The 19,417-nt window shown below is 38.3% G+C and overlaps 1 protein-coding gene and 1 long non-coding RNA gene across 6 annotated transcripts in view; one reads left to right on the top strand and one right to left on the bottom strand.

Annotated features, from left to right (window-relative positions):
- Positions 1 to 465: 465 nt before the first annotated feature.
- Positions 466 to 19,417, bottom strand: part of ANKRD31 (ankyrin repeat domain 31) — a 138,086-nt gene continuing 119,134 nt past the window's right edge. For 4 of the 5 annotated variants that reach the window (XM_058729520.1, XM_058729491.1, XM_058729500.1 and 1 more), the window contains 3 exons: positions 15,907 to 16,047; positions 9,530 to 9,632; positions 466 to 827 (listed from right to left, as the gene is read on the bottom strand). In XM_058729520.1, the coding sequence (XP_058585503.1) occupies positions 682 to 827; positions 9,530 to 9,632; positions 15,907 to 16,047 (390 nt within the window). In that variant the 3' untranslated portion in view covers positions 466 to 681. Of the gene's footprint in view, positions 828 to 8,228; positions 8,524 to 9,529; positions 9,633 to 15,906; positions 16,048 to 19,417 lie in introns of those variants that run through there. The other variant, XM_058729524.1, reaches the window with a different exon arrangement.
- Positions 4,868 to 6,552, top strand: LOC131511731 (uncharacterized). The gene is made up of 2 exons (XR_009261696.1): positions 4,868 to 5,629; positions 5,865 to 6,552. It is a non-coding gene; the product is annotated as an uncharacterized LOC131511731 (long non-coding RNA).

The raw sequence follows: 19,417 nt of genomic DNA, 5'->3' as shown, positions 1-19,417 counted from the left end.
ATGTTCAACCAATGTGCCATCCAGGTGCTCCCCAAGTTTCTCTTATACAAATCTTTCTTACAAAAAAAAAAAATAAAAATCTTCATGACAATGTAGCAAAAGGTTAAGTATATCCTATTTAAAATAATCAGCCACCAAATCAACATTTGATTCATTTTTTGTTTTAAGACTTACCATAGTTACAGTTTTATCTATGCTAAATTTTATGAAATTTAAAATAAACCTCTTTCATAATTTTATATTTTGGTCACAAGATAAGTTCCAAAGTAAATGGGGGAAGGTACCAGGACATTAAGTTCTTGTTTTAAGTAGATACCCTTTAGCCTGGCCTTTTCAGGACCATTTATCTTTTTTTAATCCTTACTTCCCTTTAGTTAACTGTTATTTATACAAAGGTAGAAGTATTGACTGAAAGATGAGTTTTACATTTATGTTAATAAAAAGAAAGCCAGAGATTCAATGTGGTTTAATTCAAAAACGCCTTTATTACAATGGCAAAAAAGTATTTTATCTAACTACAATAGTTTGAGTTCTATTTTTTCTTACAATAGTAAACACACATCTTAGTAGCAACTCATAAAGCGTGTATTAAAATAGGCCCTCCCGCCCATATAAGATAAAATATGAATGTGGCTTAATAATATGAACAAATACCTATTAAATTATTAAGAAAACAAGGTTTTAGAATGTTAGCTCTTCGCATTCCACATAGAACTTCCAATGTTGATCCATTATATGGCATGGGAGAAATTCTTGATCGCTGATTAATAGAATTTCTTTTATTTGTAGATAATGTGGGAAGCTTTGCATTGACTCTCTGGAAGTTCCTATTTAAAGAAGAACCAACAAATTAAACCCTATTTTTAAAAAAATAATATTTAAATTTGCTTATTACAAATCTTAGACCCTAGTCAAGTCTACTGAGCACAAAATGAGATTTCTGACCAAGTCATAATTCACTCACTCCATTTTCCATACCCAAGATAAAGCTATAAATCAGCATTGACTTATCTTGGGAAAAAGAAGCCTGTCTGCAGTATAAAACAGCAAGGCGAGAAAAGGATGACTGCAGCTTCTGAAGGTGGTTATATAAACCCCTCTGTGCCATAATTTCCAGTAAATTGAGAATGAAACAGTAGTGAGGACTAAATGGGATAATGCATGTCAAATGATTGGCTACTGAGTAGCATATAGCAAATATTCAATAAATATAAGCTGCTATTATTATCGTTATTTCTTACTGAAAATAGTATTAGGCTGGAAGACAGATAATCAGTTTTCTAGGCCACACAAACTTGTGTTGTCTCATGCAAGTTTTATGGCTTCTCCGGCCCAGTACAACTCGGAAAATAGCCACAGTGTGAACATTTGGCTCTTCTCGTTCCTCCTTGTCCCCAAAAAAGACCGCACAGCTAACTAATGAACCATTCTACTCATGCAAGAAGTAGGAAGAAACCCATTTTCCTCAAGCGAGATCACCAAATATTAGATATTCTGCACAAGTCTCCTTAAACTGAATTGCTAGCTTCATCACTAGGCAAAAGGACAGGCTCATGCACCTATTCATGTTATCTAGTGGCCTAAATTAGCACTTCAAAATGACAAGCTAATTAGTTAGGTTAAAAATAATTTTAACTTTTACTTTTCTTTCTCCTGTAACATTTTAAAAAATTCCCTTAATAGATCGTAAGTAAAAATAATCAGACTCATTATTTTAACTGATAGTTCACTCCTCAAACATCACTAACCTACGTACTCCTTTCATTCAACCCATGTTACCTCTCTGGTTCTCAGTTTCATCATCTGTAAAATAGGTCCAAGACTAGATGATATAGAAATTTCACTTCTTTGCTTACTCTAGTTATAAATGGAAATGAATATGTATATATATATCATTTTCCCTTTGATTGGAATTATACTTCTTGTTCAGAAGTGTATATATATACATACACATTCTCATTCTGAACAAGAAGTATAATTCCAGTCAAAGGGAAAATGATTAGGAATTATTTTAATAGATTGTAAAAGTACATCTGCTATAGTTACACTGGGGAAAAAATTCAGTTACAGCTATTTAAATACAAAATTCAATGCCTTTTTAAAATAAAAGGATTCTAAAGGCTAAACATGGTGGTAGAGTATTAGGTGATTTGATATTTAAAACTAAATTAATAGTATGAGATAGATTTATATTGATAAGATCAAAAGCCATCTGTGAAAACTATACTGGAATCAAGAAACAGACTTGGACATTATATTTTGAAGTTTAAATTATTTAAGCCCTTTCTTTATGGGAAAATAAATTTTATACGTGGTTTCTTAAGCTGAACTGGGTTTGAGACAGTTGACTTTATATGTAAAGTGTTCATGTTTTTTTCTGTGTTGTACAGACATCAGGTCTGGAGTTTTACTAATAAGAAACTCATCAAAGGCCTAAGGTCTGTAAAACAATCTGGCAGAGGGCCTGGCACACGGCAGGTGCTCAACAGATAAATTAGTTTTCTTCTCTTTTCTCCCCTATCAGTGGATATATATCCTCCACTTTAAGAATTAGGTCAAAGTTAATCATGATACTAGGATGAAAAAAATTATGATTAAAGTAATGAAAAACAATCAAGAATCATCAACAGGAGCTGAAATAAACACCTTCTGCTCTGTTATCAGGCACCCATCTTCCTTAGGTGTTTAAGTTTGAAGAAGTTCTTAACCACATAAAACAGAAGCACCTGTGAATGTTTGTGCTCTCTCTGTTACACATACTTTTACAGAGCAATGAAGCACAGTAATAGCACTGGAATGAACAAAACACTTTCTTTAAAGTAATTTATTTACAACATATTATCAGTAGGTGAAGGACAGTTTTTAGCAAAATCAAAAAAGAGTCTTTTTTTTTCTGAAAAAGCATGTTCTATTTTCAAATGAAGAAATGATGAAAGAAAATGATATAATTAATATGCATTAAATGATGGCTTGGGAAAAGAAAGACTTCAGGAGATACTCTTTTTTTCTTAGATGAATACATTTGACATAATTTTCTTCGAGTGTTTTACTACTGTGCTGACAGGGGACATAGATACATATAAGTAAGACTGGCTTTCTGAGTAAATAATGAATTGTGATCTACACTAACAGATTTTTTTTAAGTACTGTAAAAAAGATTGATATGTCTGTACACAGTGATCACAAATTATGTAGAAGTTTGGGAATGTTCATTTTTTCCTTCCAATTTATTCTGAAATATCAGTGAAGATTTCCTCAATAACACAAGAAACTACAGCCAAGTAGGCAGAGGCTTAAGAGGAAGTTGTGAAATTTCAAGGGAAAATGCACCATAGATTCACTCCATTTTATAGCTTCTAAGGACTTTAGTGATATATATATATCAGGATTTCACCAACAGAATTTCATTTTTTTTAGAAATAATTATTTTATTAATTGTCCATTGATAATTAAATTCATTGTTAATTTATATTCATATTTTCCCACACTATTTTTTTTTCAATATATGAAATTTATTGTCAAATTGGTTTCCATACAACACCCAGTGCTCATCCCAAAAGGTGCCCTCCTCAACACCCATCACCCACCCTCCCCTCCCTCCCACCCCCCATCAACCCTCAGTTTGTTCTCAGTTTTTAATAGTCTCTTATGCTTTTGCTCTCTCCCACTCTAACCTCTTTTTTTTTTTTTCTTCCCCTCCCCCATGGGTTTCTGTTAAGTTTCTCAGGATCCACATCAGAGTGAAACCATATGGTATCTGTCTTTCTCTGTATGGCTTATTTCACTTAACAGAACACTCTCCAGTTCCGTCCATGTTGCTACAAAGGGCCATATTTCGTTCTTTCTCATTGCCATGTAGTACTCCATTGTGTATATAAACCACAATTTCTTTATCCATTCATCATTTGATGGACATTTAGGCTCTTTCCATAATTTGGCCATTGTTGAGAGTGCTGCTATAAACATTGGGGTACAAGTGCCCCTATGCATCAGTACTCCTGTATCCCTTGGGTAAATTCCTAGCAGTGCTATTGCTGGGTCATAGGGTAGGTCTATTTTTAATTTTCTGAGGAACCTCCACACTGCTTTCCAGAGTGGCTGCACCAGTTTGCATTCCCACCAACAGTGCAAGAGGGTTCCCGTTTCTCCACATCCTCTACAGCATCTATAGTCTCCTGATTTGTTCATTTTGGCCACTCTGACTGGCGTGAGGTGATATCTGAGTGTGGTTTTGATTTGTATTTCCCTGATAAGGAGCGACGTTGAGCATCTTTTCATGTGCCTGTTGGCCATCCGGATGTCTTCTTTAGAGAAGTGTCTATTCATGTTTTCTGCCCATTTCTTCACTGTGTTATTTGTTTTTCGGGTGTGGAGTTTGGTGAGCTCTTTATAGATTTTGGATACTAGCCCTTTGTCCGATATGTCATTTGCAAATATCTTTTCCCATTCCGTCGGTTGCCTTTTAGTTTTGTTGGTTGTTTCCTTTGCTGTGAAGAAGCTTTTTATCTTTATAAGGTCCCAGTAATTCATTTTTGCTTTTAATTCCCTTGCCTTTGGGGATGTGTCGAATAAGAGATTGCTACGGCTGAGGTCAGAGAGGTCTTTTCCTGCTTTCTCCTCTGGGGTTTTGATGGTTTCCTGTCTCACATTCAGGTCCTTTATCCATTTTGAGTTTGTTTTTGTGAATGGTGTGAGAAAGTGGTCTAGTTTCAACCTTCTGCATGTTGCTGTCCAGTTCTCCCAGCACCATTTGTTAAAGAGACTGTCTTTTTTCCATTGGATGTTCTTTCCTGCTTTGTCAAAGATTAGTTGGCCATACATTTGTGGGTCTAGTTCTGGGGTTTCCAGAATTTCATTTTTTAAGGATGGTGTTTGTATGATTAAAATCTTTAAAAAAAAAATTTTTTTTTACATTTATTTATTTTTGAGAGACAGAGCCAGACAAAGTGAGAGTGGGGGAGGGGCAGAGAGAGAGGGAGACACAGGATCTGAAGCAGGCTCCAGGCTCTGAGCTGTCAGCACAGAGCCTGACACGGGGCTTGAACTCACAGAGGGCGAGATCATGACCTGAGCCAAAGTCGGACGCTCAACGGACTGAGCCACCCAGGTGCCCCTGATTAAAATCTTTAATTACAAATAGCATATACCTTCAAATCTGTTAATGTACCACATTCTAGCACTCTGGAGTCCACCAACACATTCACCTGAGTTACCAACTTGACTAGTTTTTGTGTGGGACTAAGAATAAAGCTCTTCCATCATCTCTGATTCATTGGATAAAGTCTCAAAACAGCAAGATTAAAAACTTTTATCACTAATCTTTGTGACTCAGGATTTTTTTTTTTTTTGAGAGAAAGAGAGAGGGATTGAGTATGTGTGTACCCAAGTGGGAGTGGGAGAGGGACAGAGAGACTGGGAGAGAGAGAATCCCGACACTGGACTCGATCTTATGACCGAAATCATGACCTGAGCTGAAATCAAGAGTCAGATGCTTAATTAAATGAGCCACCCAGGAGCCCCCAGGAAATTCTTGATACCATGATTCCAAATGATATGAAGAAATAAATTAGTTATTGAGTTTGCTATTTGTCCCATGAAATGCTGACATCATCTGATTAAAGAGGTTTAGGTGGGGCGCCTGGGTGGCGGATTCGGTTAAGCGTCCGACTTCAGCCAGGTCACGATCTCGCGGTCCGTGAGTTCGAGCCCCGCGTCAGGCTCTGGGCCGATGGCTTGGAGCCTGGAGCCTGTTTCCGGTTCTGTGTCTCCCTCTCTCTCTGCCCCTCCCCCGTTCATGCTCTGTCTCTCTCTGTCCCAAAAATAAATTAAAAAAAAAATAAAAAAAAAAAAATAAAGAGGTTTAGGAAATGTTACCAAAGCTAAACAGATTTATTATTTATCATGAAGAGGGGGAAGTAGAAGGATATAGCTCTCTTTTAAGTATCTGGTTGAAAAAATGTGAAGGGCCATTAGTCTTCTATCTCACAGTCAGATGTCGAAGATTCAGATAAAGGAGATAATATTACCTAACCGAAATCCTATTCACAATCTGTTGAATTCTTCACAACAAATTCCATTAAGTCTGTGAGATCTAGGCATGTCTACTTATTAGGACAGTCAATCACAAGTAAATTCAGTTTTAAATTAGCAGTCCTTTGGATCATATTCATGCATCCATTAATTCATTATTATTTGATGAACATTATTCAATAAACATTTACTGGCAAGCTATTGTGCTAGTCTTTGGGGAATATAATAAGGAGCAAAAGCCCAGAAAAGTCTCTCTGAACTCAAAGATCTCAGTCCATCAGGGGGTTAAGATTAGGTAGCCAGCAATTATTTATAATATAGAGTGCTGGGGCACCTGGGTGGCTCAGTCAGTTGGGCGTCCGACTTTGGCTCAGGTCACGATCTCACGGTTTGTGAGTTCGAGCCCCGCGTCAGGCTCTGTGCTGACAGCTCAGGGCCTGGAGCCTGCTTTGGATTCTGTGTCTCCCTCTTTCTCTGCCCCTCCCCTGCTCATGCTCTGTCTCTCTGTCTCTCTCTCCATAATGAATAAACGTTAAAAAAAATTTATAATATAGAGTGTTATGCATAAGATTTGACCATCTATTTGCACAACAGTATGTAAGAATCTATATAGTTCTTATAGAGAACAAACTGATGGTTACCAGAGGGCATATGGGTGGAGGGGTGTGTTAAAACGTGGCGGGGATTAAGGAGGGTACTTGTGATGAGCACCAGGTGTTGTATGGAAGTGTTGAATCACTATGTTGTACACTTGAAACTAATACTACACTGTATGTTGACTAATTGGAATTTAAGTAAAAACTTTAAAAAAAGTAAATGAAACTGGAGAGTTTCTCTTTTTTTTACCTTGTCCAAATTTCATTTTTTCCAACACCTATTTGCTTGGTTCCTATACTAGGTCATCTAAACAAGGCGCATCTGCAAGTCAAAGGGAGTGCTACTAATAAATTTGCTGGATTAAGGAATGCCCTGGTCCAGCTGGGATGCATAATCACCCTAGGTTTGGGAAATGTAATAGGTCTTCCTAATTTCCTTACTCCCAGAAAGCACTATTCTGAAGAGTGTGACCATTAAAAAGTGTAAGAGAACAGATTATGTTCATGATATGAAGCAGGCTGATGAAATCTGTAAGGCCTTGTTTTTCCTTCAAACTTTGTGTATCCTAGAATGTCAGATCCCCAATTTCCATGACATTTTGATATGCAAAAGAGGGAAAAAGATTTTCTCTTGAATGGTTGGCTTGTAATAAGGTTATAGAGTTTACATTTTTCTAATCTGCCAGGTTGTTGGATTTCTGTCAGGTACTACAAAACCAGGTACAGAAGAGTCCTAAATTAAAGAGGTTCAAATAAAGTTCCAACAGCAGCCTACAGAATGCCAGCAGAGACCTGCAGCATCCTAGGCCCAGATGAAGGCAGCAAGAAGTTGGCTGGCATATCGGCACTCCATAGTTCTCAAATTAGTGTTAACACTGTATGAAATATCTAAAGGAAAGAAAATTCAGTATTTCTGTAAACAGTGTTTACGATTTAGAAATTTGTTTATATTGCAGGCAACAGAAGCAGCAGTTCAGAACCCATTTTTTATTTCATGCTCACTTAGCAGGGGAACCATGAGCCCTCTGAGGAAGGAGAGAAATGGCTAGGGTTGGAAATGCCTGCCTAGAGCTAGGAAACCTGAGGAGCAGGTAACTTCTGTGAAATAGGAAATAGGGAAGATCCTGTATTTCTGCTCTGATTCTTGAGGTTAGAAACCAGGAGGATAAAGGGTTTGCTTGACTTTCCTGTGTGTGTGTGTGTGTGTGTGTGTGTGTGTGTGTGTGAGAGAGAGAGAGAGAGAGAGAGAGAGAGAGAGAGACTGAGAGACTGAGAGACAGAGATGCAATGTGAGCAAGCATGAGAATGGGTATGCTTTGGGATAGACGTGAAGGGCTGACTATCAAGAGTTTTCAAATTATTATCTGCATAAGAAATCAGACACTGCTAGTCATTCAAAGTCTATAGTCAGGCTACATAAGAATCACTTAAAAAAATTCAGGTTCCTGGACCCCACTCCAAGATTTGATTAGGTAGATCTGCAGTCAGAATTAGAAACCAAAGACCATGAATTATGACAATAACTTCTTTCAGTTTAAACCCTTTAACTTCTCCACAATTTCTGTTTTACCAGATCTATTCTCCCAGAATGATGAAAAGCACTCTTGAGGCTATCTTCACAAAAATGGGGAAAATGCATCCTATTCTAAAGCCAGTTTTTGAGACAAAGAAGGACCCTAGGAGGTTACAGTGGATTAGATATAAAGTTAGGAAAGGAAAGTCCTTGGAATTATTAAGGTTTGTCGTAGGAAGCATGGCCCTGGGGAGACTCTGGTTAGGGGCTTAATGATAGTAATCCCTGTTTGGTTGTTGACTCTGGTTATCACAGAATTATTATCTTCTGTATTGTACTTCCTTTTCTGCTTATACTGTCCCCAACTGGTCTGAGGCAGGGACACTGGGGGAAAAAGCAAAGGGTAACAGAGACTTAGTTATATTCGTTTTATAGAAATGTGTGCAGCCTCTTCCCAGATCATTTCAAAATCTGCTGCTTAACGATGAAGACAACATTCTCTTCAGCTTTCTTGGGTTAAAGTTGATTCCACCAGATAAAGCACATTAGTTTACACTAACAAGCAAAGATTTATTTTAGTACTTGATTTTAGAAAACTAACCAAATCATGCCTGCAGGAAGGAAAAAAGTGCCATTTTTCCTTTTATATGACAATTAAAAATCTACCCAAAGTAAGTATAATATAGATTTAGAGAATGGAATTGTGAGAAAAGTTGTCATTTAAAAAGTTCTCCTAGAATCACCTATGCTTAAAAATGGAGTGCTATAAACAAACCAACAGAAAATAAGTGTTGGTGAGGATGTGGGGAAATTGGAACCCTTGTATGTTGCTTGTGGACATGTAAATGACTCAGTTGCTGTGGAAAATGGTTTGGCTGTTCCTCAAAAACTTCAACATATAATTATCATATGATGCAGCAATTCCACTCCTAGGTATACATCCAAAAGAACTAAAACCAGGTTAAAATATATGTATAGACATGCTCACAGCAGCACTACTTCCAAAAAAGGGAAACTGAATGTCCTTCAGGGCAAGATCCTTAAAAGCATTATGCTAAATGAAAGATGTCAGACACAAAAGGTTATGTATTATATGATTCCATTTATATGATACATTCAGAACAGGCAAATTCATACAGACAGAAAGTAGACTGAGGGGAGCAATTGTTGAATGGGTGTGGAGTTTCTTTTTGGGTAATGAAAGTTGTTTTGGAACTACACAGAGGTGGTGGTTGCTCACCACTGTGAGTGTACTAAATGCCACTGAATTGTTCACTGTAGAATGGTTATTTGAATATTACATGAATGAAAATACAAAACAAGGAATGCTTTCTCAGTAGCTTTGGGCACTTTCCTCACAACTAAGAAATGGGTGTTGGTCTGCACGTACCTGGAAGACAAGGTTGATGTTGCTGAGGCGCCATGTTTGGCTCTGAGGGTACGGGTATTTCCTCAGAAACATACTTTACAAGCTCTTTCCCCATATATGTTACCTGCACACAAGTAAGCACAGAATTCAAAAGTTCTGCATTTCAAAAGAAGCAAATACACGTCTCTCTTGCAAACTGTAACTTTGTTAAAGTACTGACTGTTGTCTATCACAGACTGGCAAACCATAGTCCATAGACAAATCTGGCCTGCCCCCTTTGTTTGTAAGTAAAGTTTTATTAGAACACAAAGATACCCATTCATTTACTTACTATCAATGGATGCTTTTATGCTACACCATCATTGAATATTGGTGACAAAGACCATGTGCCCATGAAGCCTGAAATCTTTATTATTTGGCCCTTCAGAGAAGAAATTTGTTACCCCTGCTTTTTATCATTAAACCTCTTTCCATTCACTTAGTAAACAACCATTAAACCATCATGGGCTACTTTATAGTGTTAAAGAAGTAGCGTTGTACTAAAATTAAACCACAAAAGTAATAGTACTTTTCAAGAAATAAGACATTTAACTGTTCAGATTAATATCATTTCAGGGCTATGCATCCAATTTTTTTGGCTTTTTCTGGCTTGTTTGTGAACTTAGCTATTGTTTATCAGCCTTGAAGGTCAGATCTTAGAGATCCCTGCACACCAATGGGCTGGGCTGAGGCACACTGGCAAACATTTGCCACAGGGTCCTTGGGTTCTCCACTCTTTGTTCCAGGGTGGCCTAATAATATGCCTCAGAAGCTAGGCTCACTGTGGCTAAACCATCCAGTCTCAACTCGAACATCCCTTCCTCCAGGATGCTTTCTTAGAACTTCTAGAAACTTAGCCAATAACCTTCCTCTAGACCCCCATAATTTCTGTGCTTATTTTTCTGTCAAGGAACTTATCTCATTTAAATGAAATTATGTGTTAAGAGGTCTGCTTCCATTAACATAAACTCCTTGAAGACAAGGTCTGTGTCATATTCATTTTTATACTCTTAGCACTTCGCATACTGCCTGACAATTCTGGGGGGAAAACCTCTGCAGTCTGAGCTCTTAAGCAAGATTCTTACATTCTCTGAGCCTCTGTTTGTGCATTTGTAAAACGAGTACCTCCAAGCTTATCAGGCTGTTGTGAGGATTAGAATACATGAAAAGCATTTGGCATACTGTCTAGCATGTCCTGAGTGCTCAATAAAAGCTGTTATTTAACAGAATGGGGCAGACATAAGGAATCTGGAGGGTTTAGGCACCCTCTGGGCTCAATCCCATGACCAAACAAACTTAGTAATGGAAATGGAACAGATCTGTCTGACCCACTGTGCTAACCCATCCCCACCTGTTACAGGAGAGATGAGGCCTCTGAATGCCATCTGTCAGTTCTCCCAACAACTAACAATTAGAAACAACAGATTTTGTTCACGTTGTGCCCTGATAATATCCAAAATACCTTACAGGCCTGTCAATATGCAGGCTCAGTATATTCTCACCTGCACTTCAGATTTAAAGCAGATTTTTATCAGTTAGTACTGGGTAATATAAAGTGGTAAAATTGTACCTTAGTAGCCTTAGAAGTCATGAGTCCGCATAGGTCTTAAACATAGCACTAGGGGTAATTCAGACATAGAACACAGCTTTAAGAAAACCCACGGAGTTAAAGATCTAGTTTCTTCAAGGTGGGGGTAATTTATTGAATGAGGATAATAATATATAGACCTCAAACTGAACAGGCACTAGTCACTCCTGGAAACTGTCCATTTCATAATAGTGTCTGCGCTCTAGTTGTCTAAAGCATAAGAGCCAACAGTCATCATATTTGCATAAATCAAACTCTGAATCCTAAACTAAATCTTGAATCCAAATCTAGCTCATATGCCTGCTCTGATAGAGGCATGTAGGATGAGCTGTTGGTGAGGTTTTTAGGGTCTCGGGCTACATAGCTGCCAGCAATCTTGACAACTTTACCACTCAAAACCCATTGTGATGAGGGGCAGCTGATGGGATGCCACCTCCCCCAAGAGGAGAACAGTAATAAAGCCGGAGTTAGGGTAAGATGCGTGCTGTGAGGGTTACCTGCAGGTTGTGGTGGTCCTGCTTTTCTAAAATGTATAACTACAGGAGTGCTTCATCCGAAGGTCACTGATGCTTTCCTTGAGGCTCTTAGGTAGAAGGGCCATTATTCTTCAGAAATTAGTTCATTGTGATTTCCTAATATTATACTTGGGAAAGAAATGGTGTGCATTTGTGTGTGTGTGTGTGTGTGTGTGTGTGTGTGTGTGTGTGTGTATGTATGTGTGTGTGTGAAGTAGATGCATGATTCAGTTAGCCACTATTCTGGAAATGTAGTTAATCAGCCAAGTGAAATTATTAATTAACTTTATTTTGGTATGGTCTCTGAAGAAATAAAGTACAATCTCAATTGTCATTAACTGCAGTCACAAATGTTTCTCTATACTTTATGTTCTAACACATCAAGAGAAAATATAAAACATAACCTGCCTTTGAACATTAAAGAGGTGTCCAAGAATTTACTTCCCTGCTGGGGCTCTATTTTATTTCAAAGTATCAGTCCATTTTTCGTATGTCTTCAGGAAAACCATTTGTTGGTACTGACTAATGGGAATCTGTTCATGGATGATCAAATGACTGTTTTACTTCCATTTCAAGTTTTGTGAAGCAAGTCTTAACAAATTTACACTATCCCAAAAGGAAGAAAGAGGAAAGGAAAATTGTTTTTGTTGGAGAATGGGAGAGGGGGCAGAAAAGGGCAAAGAAACAGAAGAAAACTGTAGGTTTTTCTTTTAGGTTCACTGTAACACCAAGACATAATTTGGCTAAAAAATTAAAATAATTCTCAAATATTTGAGAAGGGAGGATAAAAGTATAACAACTGCCACAAAAGACAGATCCTGGGGAAATATGATGGAAGTGAGGTTCACCTTCACACCACCCCCCTCTTCCCAATCCCCATCCTAGAGCCTTCTCCACTTCCTTCTCCACTTCCCCCAGGCAGTCTATGTAGCTCCAGGCAAGAGAAGGGCAGTAGGCCTTTCATATTATTTACAGTCTTCACGATTCACACCTCTTTGATATTTGTATTTTGAAAGGGCCCACATCTCCAGAGTAGAAGCAGGACTCACAGAAGTTTAAGTTAATTAAGACACTTTGGGAATGATTAATTGACCCAATGAGGCTGGCTGGCTCTCCAGATCAACAATTCCCATCACTTTCTATACTCCTACCTCAACCTTTCCCTACCTTGATATTCCTAATCATGGTGGTGGGAGGAATTATTTTAGAAAGTGTGTACGGTGAGGGGTAACCACAGAGAAAAGTTAATACTAGATCCAAAACAGTGAATTTATAAGGGTCGAAACTCAGAGAGTGAGTCATTTGGATGGAAAGTATGTTGCCCAAGAGAGCGGTCACTGCTCCTTCAGTCACTGCCCAAAATGGCAGTGTATTCTTCAACTGCAAAGATCCAGTCCTGAGCATTCACAAAATGAATGGTCACTGCCATTCTTAAAATTTCCTACCATAAATGTATCACAGAAAGGCATTTTTTTCTGCTAGAAGTGAGCAATTCTTGCTGCACAAGAATGAGACTTTGCATAAATCCACAAAGACAGCTAGGTAACACTGTGTGCTCTTTTCAGTTCACGGCAACTGGTTTCCAATGAAAGGAATGTGGGCTCCCTTGTGTTGTAAATGTAGAAAATAATGTCCTTCTGTCCTTACTTGTTGTAAATGTGGAAAATAATATACAGGGAACCAAAAGACCAGATTCTAATCCTAGTTCTGGCACTTACTGGCCTTGGGGGTAATCAACTCACTTAATCTCCTATAACTCTGGTTTTACATCCATAGATAGAGAAAATAGTTAATTTTCTTGCCTCTTGGGGTTGTTGTGAAAGAATACATGTAAAACCCTTTATAAATCACACATAACTATCCAAGTCCTAGAATTTCCACATTGGAAGGTCTTTAGAGACCATTTAGCACTACTACTTACTTCATACATAAGAAAAATGATGTTCAGAAAGGTGAAGTGACTTGATCCAGATCAGTGATTCTCACTCTAGGCTGCATATTACAATTACCTGGAAAGCTTTTTCAAATATTGCCACCTGGTCTTCAGTCAAGACTATTAGATCAGAAGGTATGGAGCTGGGGTCCTCTAGGCATTAGCAGTTTTTAAAAGCTCCTCAAGTGATTCCAATGTGTAGACAGGATCGAAAAACATTCCCAGATCATGTAACTTATCATGAGTGGAACTGGGAACCAGCCTGGTCTCCTGTCTCCCTCCCAGAGATCACTCTGCCATATCAGGATGATACCTAATAGTCAGGAGACTGCAGGAGTGAGAGGGATCAGTGATGCCCAGTGGGAGTAAGCATCAGAATTCCCTGTATAGCAGCTCAGCTGCTTGGGTAGGAAGTATGAGTCATCTCTGTGTCTAGTGGCTGTTGTCATTCTGTCTGAGGCAGGATAAGACCTAGTTTTCTGGCATTTCTTGCCTGACAAGCAACCACTCCGGGACCTATAGCCACACCAGCATTCTCAGAATGAGTCAGGAGAAATGTTCACATTGACCAATGTAGCCAAAACACCCTGTCACTCAGAAGCAACTGTGAATTCAGGAGTTACTTCAAGATAAGAGGAGGCAAAGGTTTCTGTGTTAAGTTTTAAAAGAGGGTTTTAAACACTGCAAAAATTTTTACTGGGGTAGTGTTTCTCAGCTTGGGGTATTTATTAAAAGTACATGAGCACCCTGTGGTAATTTTTAAGACTATTTTTTTGAATATTAAAAAAAAATCTAAGCCTACTTAGATAATCTGTACAAATATCTTATACCCAATAATTCTTCTATTTTTAGCACCCACATTCGCCTTTGACTTCACTATCACCTTGGTGTTAAACCATATGACTAACTGACATGTCCAATGAGAAAAGACCATAGGCAATGTGATATATAAATGAGGCTTAAGTACAGAGTGAGGGCCAAATGATGTCACAGCCAGCTATTCAAAAGCAGAAAATGCAGTAGTTCCAATAAAGAAAAAGAGTGGGAGAACTGAGTCATCACTGGGCACACTGTAGCAGAGGCATGTCGAGCTCAAAAAAACTAAACTACAGAAATCAGAACCATATTCAGGCTGTAAGCATAGACTATTTCAACAAAATGATAAAATCTATCACAAGTTTGAGAAACTTTTTAATAAAAAGGGATTTCCAAGGGTAAAATGTTAATTACTAACATGCAAATATGACTTATGAATCCATGGAAAGGACTGGGCAGGGTAAATTGAAAGCAGGTGGCCTGGTGACTCCAGGGGTGGGAAATAAACAACTAGAAAAAACCTTTAAGAAAAAACCCATAAAGACTATAAAGTAGAAAACAATCCAAGATGTATTGATGTAAGTGAGGGAACTACAACACAATTTTGGAAGCACCTGCCACAAAGGTCTAGAACACTGGAAAGCAATTTAGGGATGCAGAAGGAGAGGAGAAACTAGGAGGGAGGGTGGGCAGAGCTAAGTGGGACAAAAAAGGAGAGAAGAAATTGGGCCTTTTATTACTAGTACACTGAGGCTTACTGTAATGGCTAGTGGAGGCTGAAGGCATCTGTAATTCTGTTTAACAGTAATGGTGGATGTCTGATGATTCACACTTTCCTGGGTGAATCATTCCAAGACTCTTCCCTGAAGTGTGGCAATGGATATCTGGAGGTGGCTGATCTTGGCCATCAAAGGTGTCAGTCATTAATTGTCTTCAACTGGTGGTTAAACTGGGCTTACAACTCAGAAGAGAGAACTGAGGGAAAGATTACTAAGTCTGGGAAGTCAGAATGAAAACAAGTGTTTCTTTTTGGGGGTTTAGCAATTGATGGATAAGACTGAGTTCAAACAAAAGTGCAGCATAACCTCTGTGGGTCTTAGGCTGCTTGCTCCTTCCTGTGGTCTTGGGGAAGATTTTCCTTCACTGCACCAGAATATTAACGTATTAACTTAATTATCAATACGTCAGAGGTCCCAAATTTTCTCTAGGGAGTCACAAAGACCTGAAATCACCTGGGGAAATCCTAGGGGGGAATCAGGGCATTTGAATTTCTGAGACTAGGTGAGGAACAAGGATGGAGAGGCTCAGTCAGCTGTCCAAGTCTGCCCCTGGGGAATTCTGTTAAACAAGAGTTGTAGGGGAAAGCACGTAGCATATTGTATTAAGGATATATGAGGACATAAACGAGCTTGGAGAAGTTCAGATTTCTTAAAAATAATAGTTTTATCATAAAAAATGTACATTTCTATTTGAATATGCAGTTACAGATAAATTAAGAATGACCCACCTTACTCCAAGCATAATTCCAAGTCACGTAACTGTCGTCTCCTAGAAGATCCTTGAGCCAGGTGACTGGATTTTGATAAATCTGACCATTTTCTACCTTAATTTTACCACTCAATAAAACACTGGCTTTGTGAGTAGTCTCCTGAAGTGAAAAGTAAAAGAAAAATTAAGAAGGAAAAATACCTGAAATATGTGAACGTCTGCTTTTGGCCAGGATGAAGTAAGAGGAGGCAGATTTGTCCTAACACGAACAAAAAATAGACAACATATATAAAGCAATAGTTTGTTAGATACCAAACAACATCAGGCAACAAAGTACAATGATCCGTGAGAAGTGAGAAATTAATGAGGTGAGCCTTCAAGTGTCCCAGCCATTGACTTGAGAGAATTTTCAAGTCATGGTGCAGGGAGAGGGGATCCAGGCAAAGCCTGTGGACTCCCTGAGGTGAAGAGGCAGAGCAGAGTATAGGAAGGCAAAGTGCCCAGAGTCTGTAGGACAGAGTACTGAAGAAGAGAGAAATACAAAGAGAGAGAGAGAGAACTCTGTAGATCTTCAGAGGGTCCTCTTTAAGTATTCAGCTGAGTAGTGATTAGAGGTAATGACACCTGGCATTCTGAAAGGGCAAAAATAGTGCCTGTTCCCAACAGAAAACCTCAAAACTGGTAGGGCACTGGTAGGGTACACAGAAGAAACTTACTTAAGTAGTGAGAAATAATTAGCCCTAGACTGAAAACATGCTCCAATCCTGCCTACCACATCTTAACAGCAAGACTTAAAAGGATCAAATTGTTTCCAAGGAACTTACCTGTATTTTGGAACAAATATATAAAATGTTTACAAGACTACAAAAATATCCAGCATCCAAAAAGGTAGATTTCACAATGTGTGGGATTCAATAACAAATTAACAGGCCTGCAAATAAGTAGGAAAACGCAACCCATAGAGAAGAGACAAAGCAATCAACTGAAAATGACCAAGACTGATAAGAATGTTATAATCAGCAGATAAAGACATTAAGTAGTTATTATAATCATATTCTACATGTTCAAAAGTTATGTGGAGGCAGGGAAAATATTTTTTAAAAGACTCAACTCAAAGTTCTAGAGATGCAATTACAATGTGTGAGATGAAGAGTACTAGATGGGAATAGCATGTCCAATAATAGATTAGACACTGCAAACAAAAAGATTGGAAAATTCAAAGATAAAGCAATAGGAACTGCATAAAAATGAAACACCGAGAAAAGAGAACTTAAAAAATGAACAGATAATCAGTGAATTGTGGAATGATTTCAACCAATCTGTGTGTAATAAGAGGTTAAAAAAGGAGGGGAGGGAAGTAAAAACACTTGAAGAAATAAATTGGCTGAAATTCTTCCACATCTGAGATTCAAATTTGGAACCCAGAAACTCAAGAAATCCAATAAACCCTAAGTATAAGAAACATGAAAAAAATTATGCTAATGCATCTCATAATCAAAATTGTTTAAATCCAGAGATGAAGAGAAAGTCACTAAAAGCAGCCAGAAGGAGCAAAAAGACACATTATGTACAGAGGGACAAAGTTAAGGACAACAGTGTATTACTTGATGAAAACAATGCAATCAAGAACACAGTCAAGCAACATCTTTAAAGAACTCAAAGAAAAAAACCATTCCAACCTAGAAATCTGTATCTAGCAAAAATATCTTTCAAAAATGAAGGTAAAATAAACTTTTTCACACATGCAAAAGTCAAAAGGATTCATTATCAGTAGAAGACCTTCAATACAAGAAATGTTAAAGGTAGTCCTCCAAGAGAAGAAAATGATAGCAAATGGAAATCAGGTTCTGCACAAAGAAAAGAAAAACAGTAACAGTAATTACATAAGAAAGATATTTTTCTTTTTATTTAAATCTCAAGATAATTAGCTGCTTAAACAAAAATAATGATGTAGTATGGAATTTATAACATTGGGTAAAATATATAACACAAAGGTCAGGAGTAGAAAAATGGAAGCATACTACTTTGCAGTTCTTATAGTATACATAAAGTGGTACAATATCACTTAAAGGCAGACTGGGGGAAGTTAAAAATATGTACTATAAACTCTAAAGCCACAACTGAGTAAAAGGAGTTGTAGCTAATAAACTAACAAAGGAGATAGAACACACACACACACAAAAATGAAAAAGTGAACAAAGAAGAGATGAGAGAAATAGAAAGCAGATGACATGTGATAAATTTAAACCTAACTATATCAGAAGTCTCACCAAATATAAATATTCTAGAATCAACTTCTGGCATGACAATGTGAGGATCCACTCCCAGGTGAAAAAGCATTTAAAAATCGTTTAAATCTCTGAAAATGGTCATAAAGGCATGCAGCAAACAGACATCTATTCAGCTAAATCTATGACAATTAGGTTAAAAAAAAAGGGGGGGGGAGTCTGTGGTATGGGAACCAAGATTGCTTCCTTCCTCCCTTCCCAGTTCAGTGAGGTGCAGATTCTACTCCAGAATGTGTAGCCACAAACACAGGGCTCCCTCTCCCTACAGCCCCTAGTCAGAGGGCCACCTTCTTGTCAAGGGCAGGATATCGACATTTCTCATCCTGCCGTCAGCTATTTGTTGCTAAGGTTAAGTTGAAGGTAAGTGCAGCCAAGAGGCTGGATGCCTGGGTGGCTCAGTTGGTTCAGCATCTGACTTTCGCTCAGGTTATGATCTCATGGTGTGTGAGTTCAAGCCCGCATCGGGGTCTGTGCTGACATCTCAGAGCCTGGAGCCTGCTTCCAATTCTGTGTCTCACTCTCTCTCTGCGTCTTCCCCACTTGCACTCTATCTCTCTTTCTCAAAAATAAACATTAAAAAAAAATTTAAAGAAAAACAAAAATAAAAGAGGCAGGGGATCCTTTCTGTATAGCCTGCACTGGCGAGGTAGGGGCTCCACCTTTGGCATGGTGTCACTATGACTACTGGGACCCTGATCACCCTTGCCTGGCTTAAAAGGTGGTGGTTTCACATCAGGAGAGAGAAGCTGTAAAGGCACGAGGCTACTGTGCCTGCCTCAGCTAAATGCTCAACTACTAAAGCCGGGGTGCCGTTCAAGAAAAGCTGCTGTGTTCTCACCCAGCTCCCGAGCTAAGGTACAGAGATTTTGCCTGGGAAAAGAAGCAAGCCTTAAAACAGATGGTTCCTAATCTCCTCCAAAGGAAATGACTTCATTTGCAACAGAACATAGAAGTTCAAGCTCAAAGGCACTTTAAAGGCAGTAGAGGTTGTGGTAAAAGGCAATTGAAAGTAAACTGGTGGATTCATTGGAGATACAGGCTAAGCTGTATGCTGGCTAGTTTTCAGGAGAAAATTGGGAAAATAGATAGTAGGGCAGAGACTTCTTAAAGTCAGAATAGAACTCCAACACTGACCTCAAAAACTATCCCTTCAAAGGAGCACACATTTGATTGGATTAGTCTGTAGCAATTTATGCTTCAGGTCATTGTTGTAAACAATAGAACAATGAACCAGCAATAAGT

Source organism: Neofelis nebulosa, chromosome 1 (assembly GCF_028018385.1).
Source record: "Neofelis nebulosa isolate mNeoNeb1 chromosome 1, mNeoNeb1.pri, whole genome shotgun sequence".
In the NCBI taxonomy this organism is placed as follows: domain Eukaryota; kingdom Metazoa; phylum Chordata; class Mammalia; order Carnivora; family Felidae; genus Neofelis; species Neofelis nebulosa.
Note: the sequence above shows the minus strand (reverse complement) of the source record. Positions and strands in the feature narration are given on the sequence as shown.